This window comes from Miniopterus natalensis, chromosome X (assembly GCF_054644295.1).
Source record: "Miniopterus natalensis isolate mMinNat1 chromosome X, mMinNat1.hap1, whole genome shotgun sequence".
Taxonomy (NCBI): domain Eukaryota; kingdom Metazoa; phylum Chordata; class Mammalia; order Chiroptera; family Miniopteridae; genus Miniopterus; species Miniopterus natalensis.
In genome coordinates this window covers 28643898-28649340 of record NC_142103.1, presented here as the reverse complement: position 1 = coordinate 28649340, position 5443 = coordinate 28643898, and the positions used below count along the sequence as shown (strand labels likewise).

The following is a 5443-nucleotide window of genomic DNA, read 5'->3' as shown; positions in this document are numbered from 1 at the left end:
GGCTACTGACATTCCTCTCTAGGCCAGCAGTCAAGAAAAGATGCCTTCATCAAGGGGTTTCTTGTGCCAGGTGCCAGGCACTGTGCTGCCTGCTTCACAGGTGTTTTCTTTCAGTCCTCCCAACATTTTATCCTAATTACACCAAACCCCCTCCACACCCCCACTTTCCCCAGCCCCCAACCCCTTGTTGATGTTTCTACCCCTGCCTTCTGTGAGCACTGATGAGAGTGCATTTGTTGGAGCAAATGCCCCCCTTCCCCCCTCCCCGCCCCAGTTAGTTAGCATTTATCCTGTAGTTTTGTCTTTCTCTTCATGCAGACTGTCAACTCAAGGACAAGTACCATGTCTCATTTTTGCCAGTCGAAGCACACAAGTTTATTGATGAAACATACAAATGTAGACTTGGGTGGATGAGGTTATGTCAGTACAGCACATAGAAAGGGAGTGCACTTTTCTGATGAATAGGTTCACCATCCATCAACTGGTGTAGAGGAAAGAGTAAACGAAAAAGAATTCAACCTATGCAGCAACAAATGCATTTTCAGCATAAGCTCTGATATGTGTCTGGTCTCCACAAAACAGTCCAGCTTAGACAGGGAGACCACCACAGGCAAGCATCCTTCATGATGCTTTATCCACAGCTGGCAGCTGAAATGAGCCCTTTACCACAGGAAGAAGTAAGGGAGTAATTTACAATGCACATTGCCTGTAGACTGCAAAACCAAGAAGCTACTCAAAGCTCTGTGGGAACCCCTGCCCCACCAATAAGAGCATGGTCCTCGATTTAGCAAGTGTAACTTTCACCCCATGGTGTGGTGATTGGCTAAGGCTGGATCTTCTATAGCACCCACTGCAGAGTCTTTGAATGAGAACACAAGTGAGTGTTCACCAAACGGGTTTTGGGTAGATTCAGTCCCATTCTGTTCGAGATGGCCATTTAAGAGGCCAGGGTGTCCAGGAGAACCTGTCCATTTCCGTTCCTGATAAAGAGGGACATGAATGAGAGCAGCATCTGGGGGCCCAACAATTCCCCTGCCAAGACTGGCTTTTCAGACAAACCCATCAACGGTTTCAAAACCTGAACCTCAGCACATCCACTTCCCTCTGATATCAAAGGAAACCTCAGGTCTGAAACGGACTTGGCAAGCATGTTATTAATAACTGTCATGCTTATTAACAAATTTAATCCGGCCTGCTGCAGAAATGAGTTGCAGCAATGTGACACAGTTTCCCGACACACTTCATTGATGTACATCTTAATCTGGCCCTTATTTTCCACACTGGCATTCACGTTATCCAGGGCACATAAAGCCTCCTTAACAGTGGGGTCAGGAGTGGGGATCGTGTTTCCAACAATGAAGAGGCTGGCCAAATGACTATTGATATTGCGGCTAAATGAAAAACCAGCATCCTCAGGCTGAGCAAACAACATTTTTCCCTGAATGAAAGGACCCTTGGAGAGGTCAAGAGCACAACTGAAAATTTTAAAGCTTTCAGCTTTCCAAGTATTTTTATGGTCATAGGGGAATGGACGCTGTCTTGTTGGGTGTGTTCGATTGGCCTTGCCCCCGCCTGAGGGCCTGTGCTCCATTCCACCAGGGGCCCCAGGTTCCGTCCAATACCCATCCTCATTCCAGGGCCGAGCCATACTTGTAAAATCAAACCACATCTCAGGCTCCTCCTCATCCAGCTCTTGGTCATTTTCCCATTCCTCTTCCTCCTCCTCCAACTTCTCACTGTCATCTCTTCCTATGGTTAGTTTGTAAACGCAGTAGCAGGCACCAGCCCCAATCATTAGTCCTGCTGCCATCCAACCCACTTCCCGCGCCCGGCCCATGTTCAAGTCTGTGCCAGCCTGGTGGCCAGATAGGAAAGAGCCTTTATCCACCTGATTGAAGAGGAATCTTAGGGCTAGGGTCTGTAATGGTGGAGAGTAGTGGTCTTTCGTCTCTCCCAGGCTCCTGTAGCTCTCTTGTGATGAATCTATGGGTGAAAAAATAGTATTAGTATTTTGGGCTGTGCCTGAGTTTGTGCCTCACCAAACAGATGGAGTGGATTTTGAGCTCTGGTTTAGAGAGGTGGGTTATTAGAAAAAGGTTTCTTTGTTTTTTTGTCTCATCTTCTTTCTACCCTCAGGATCCACCATTTCTCTTCCAGGCCTCACAGAGAAGGGCAGGAGTTGGGGTTGTGCTATGATAGCCAGTAGGATGACATGGAGAGGCTAACCGTCAAGTAGTCTCCTCCTCCATCAACCCCTACCCTCAAATGTTCACAGAGAGTTTCTCCCACCAACCTCTACCAAAGTCAGGTAAATTCCTTCTTCTCTTGTCTTCTGTTGTCAGTGCTCCTTCCACAGTGATTGTTGGACAGTCTGGCAGAAGGACAGATGGAAAGACAGCAGTGAAAAACTGAAAGTGTAGTGGATGGATCAGCACTGAGAACGCAGGTCCCAATACTTGCTTTTCTGAATTTTCAGCCTTTGAGTTCAAAATATTTCTCACACCCTTCGGGCTTTTCTTATGCGGGGTTCCCCGCGCCCTCTCCCTTGTCGTCCGCCATTTCCCCAGCAAAGGCTGCCACACCCCTTTCCCTGCACCGAAATGGGAGGGGGTGTGGGGAAGGAAGGGGCCGGGAGGGGGCGACTGGGACTGGTGGGCTCTGATCTCAGCCCTCCCTCCTCCGCCACCCGCATCGCCACCCCTATCCACGGTCCAGGGCTCATCCCACCTTCACACCGACCTGCAGGGTCCCAAGACAGTTTGCTCCTTCCTTCGCCCCGACTTTTCTGGCGACCTATGGGCCAACAGACCTACAAACGTGCAGACAGACAGGGGACTTAGGAGACGGAGTTCTTGGTAGACCGAGCAGCACTCGGGACAAGAGTGCCTTGGATTGTGTACCTTTTCTTTCCTCGCAGTCTCAGTAACCGCCATTCACTCCCCTCACCCCCCGCCCGAAGTCCAACAGTTCTCTATTAAAATGGGCACCGAATGGGGGACGGGGAGTAGAGGGTCGTCTTTAGAAAGTAGGTGAGAAGGGGCATAGCCCCAATCTGCCCGAACCTGGATTGGTGGCGTTCTTGGCCCTCTCCCACCCCCACCTCTCTCCAAGCTAAGCCCACACTCCCACCGACCTGCACAGTCCGAGGCTAGTTTCCTCCTTCCTTCATAAGCCTGCAGAGTAATAGGGGGCTGGTACCCAGACAGAGGCGACTAGCAAGGAGTTCAGCTCTAGGCAGCTCTCGGTCACGTGACGACCACGTCACCAGTGAGCTCTGGCCCCCAATTTCCACTCCCATAAGCAGTGCGGCAGGCGCCAGCCTGCCCCGTACCTCCCCCCATCACACTGGTCCCCGCCACTCTTCTCCTCTATAACAATAGCAGAAACCAGAAATGGTCATGGCTTTCTGCTGTTTGAATTGGACTTTCTCTAATTACAGGAAGGGGCAGCACCTTCTCTTGGGTCTACCGTTTACTTATACTTCTTGGAGGAATGTCATATCCTTTCCTTGGCTCCGAAACTCCTGCCCCGCCCCTCAATTTCTACCCTTTTCCACATGCAGTCACTGCACCAAAATTGGGCGGGGGGATCAGAAAAGGAAGCCCAAGTAGTAGGGGGGTTTTTATTAATATTTTTGATTCATTTATGTCCTATTTTTTCCTTCTTTCATTTTTTTATTGACTCAGCCTACATTATCTTGTAATCAGAAAATACAATAAAGGTATGCCACTTGGAAAAAAAGAATTCAACTATCTATATACTTATAAAGATTTCCCATTTAATAGGGAGGCCTCATTGATTTGGTTAAGTTAATTTGTACTGCATTAAGAATATTTTCTTCTGACTGCACAGGAACATAGAGGCTTTCAAACAGCATATTAAAATTTAAAAAGATATTGTAACAAACAAAACCAGTGTGCTTTCTATATGACTTATAAATTGATGGATAATATGAATCTATAGTGAGGTGGCCAGCATTTTAATTATGACCATTTTAGATAAGTGAACCGGTATCTCTTTCTTCTTCCTGGCTGAACTCAAAGTATTAGGCATCATACTACTGAGATCTTCATAGAAAATTATTGGATGGATTTCATTCTGGCTTCAAAGGACAGACTTTATGCAGACCCCCAAATTCAAATGAATCATATATCTTCAGATGTGCCTTTCAAATTAGTAACTTCACAGATTACCTTGTTCTTCATTCAAAGGTCTTTATTTAAAATCTATTCTGAAATTGCGTGGTGTAGTCAGAAATCAACCAGAAATTAGAGAATTCCCTTTTATCCCATTGATAAAAGTGAGACTCAATAGATGGACTTTTCATTTAACCATGACCCTGGTGCAATATCTTTGGTGTCTGTCATTCATGTGCTTTCACCCTAGCAGTATTTAGTGTTGTGCATCTTCCAGTGGAGATAGTGGTGAGGATCTGTGGGTGTCTGTAAATCACTGCAATACCCCTGAGAACCATGTCATTTTCCCCTCACAAGCACAGTTCAGAGAATCCCAAGCAGTTTGCAGGAGAAAGAGGCCTTTCATTCCCCGTCTTCTGTTAAAATTTCACTGAACCACCCCTACGATCCCCTCAGAATAATTCCAGAACTCAGGGACAAAGTATGCAGAAGTTAGTCCCCAGACATCCAGCTGTCCCTGCTGGGGAGTCACATGCTAAATATAGACCCTCCAGGCAGCGTCCTTCTTAGAACATTGAAATATGACACCCCAGCAGGAAGCTCCCTGAGTGAGAGGCCCCGTGGGGGGAGGCCTTTTCAGGAGGTGAGCCAGGGAGCCCATAGTGCCTTGCTGGTGAATATTCAGAAGTCAAGAACAAGTCACAACTTTCTGGTTTTCCTCAAATTTTATAGTCCAAACTCACAAATCATACTCCCTCTCTCTAAACTGCTATCTCATTTGTTTTGCCATCCTTGCCTTATACTGTTCTTTTTCTTGTATTTTATTTTATTATCATAGACAAGTGAATTCTATTTATTAAGCCATACATACAAACTGAACTTGAAGACTCAACTGTCCATCATTCAATTTTTGACTGCTAAGTACTTATATAAGTGGCTTTTATTTGTTTTGAATATATGCATGAGAAAGAACTAAGGAGTAGGTAAAGCTTAACAGCTTCAAGAACAAAAAATCCACTCTTACCTCTCCTTACTAGTATAAAATAACTCTCTCCTTTGGCATACTTTCCAATTGTTCCAGTGTATAACCCCTGACCACCATTTTCCCAGTCTATCATATCTTTCCTGTTTGAATCCACTCCTTTTCTAAAACTTCCTAAACCTCATGGGAATAATAACCCTTTCAATTCTCTTATTTTCTCATCTTGATCTACAATTCCTACCAAGAAACCTTAGGACTAGCATTTAAAATTTACTTTGCTCTCCATTATACATTCACCAACAAATATTTAAGAGCATGTTACTTG

General features: G+C 45.8%; 1 protein-coding gene across 8 annotated transcripts; it reads right to left on the bottom strand.

Moving 5' to 3' along the window:
* Positions 1–347: 347 nt before the first annotated feature.
* ARMCX6 (armadillo repeat containing X-linked 6) lies at positions 348–3237 on the bottom strand. 8 transcript variants are annotated; one of them, XR_001601924.2, is made up of 5 exons: positions 3134–3237; positions 2740–2809; positions 2294–2371; positions 1889–1983; positions 348–980 (listed from the first exon to the last, which is right to left on the bottom strand). XR_001601924.2 is itself a non-coding variant. In XM_016195759.2 (4 exons), the coding sequence occupies exon 4, from the start codon at positions 1835–1837 to the stop codon at positions 938–940; it is 900 nt and encodes a 299-aa protein (XP_016051245.2). In that variant the 5' UTR covers positions 1838–1983; positions 2294–2371; positions 2728–2809; positions 3134–3237; the 3' UTR covers positions 348–937. The 8 variants fall into 8 exon arrangements, 7 of the variants coding, with proteins under 7 accessions (XP_016051245.2, XP_016051244.2, XP_016051246.2 ...); XM_016195759.2 differs by having other exon boundaries at positions 348–1983; positions 2728–2809; XM_016195758.2 differs by having other exon boundaries at positions 348–1983.
* Positions 3238–5443: the final 2206 nt, after the last annotated feature.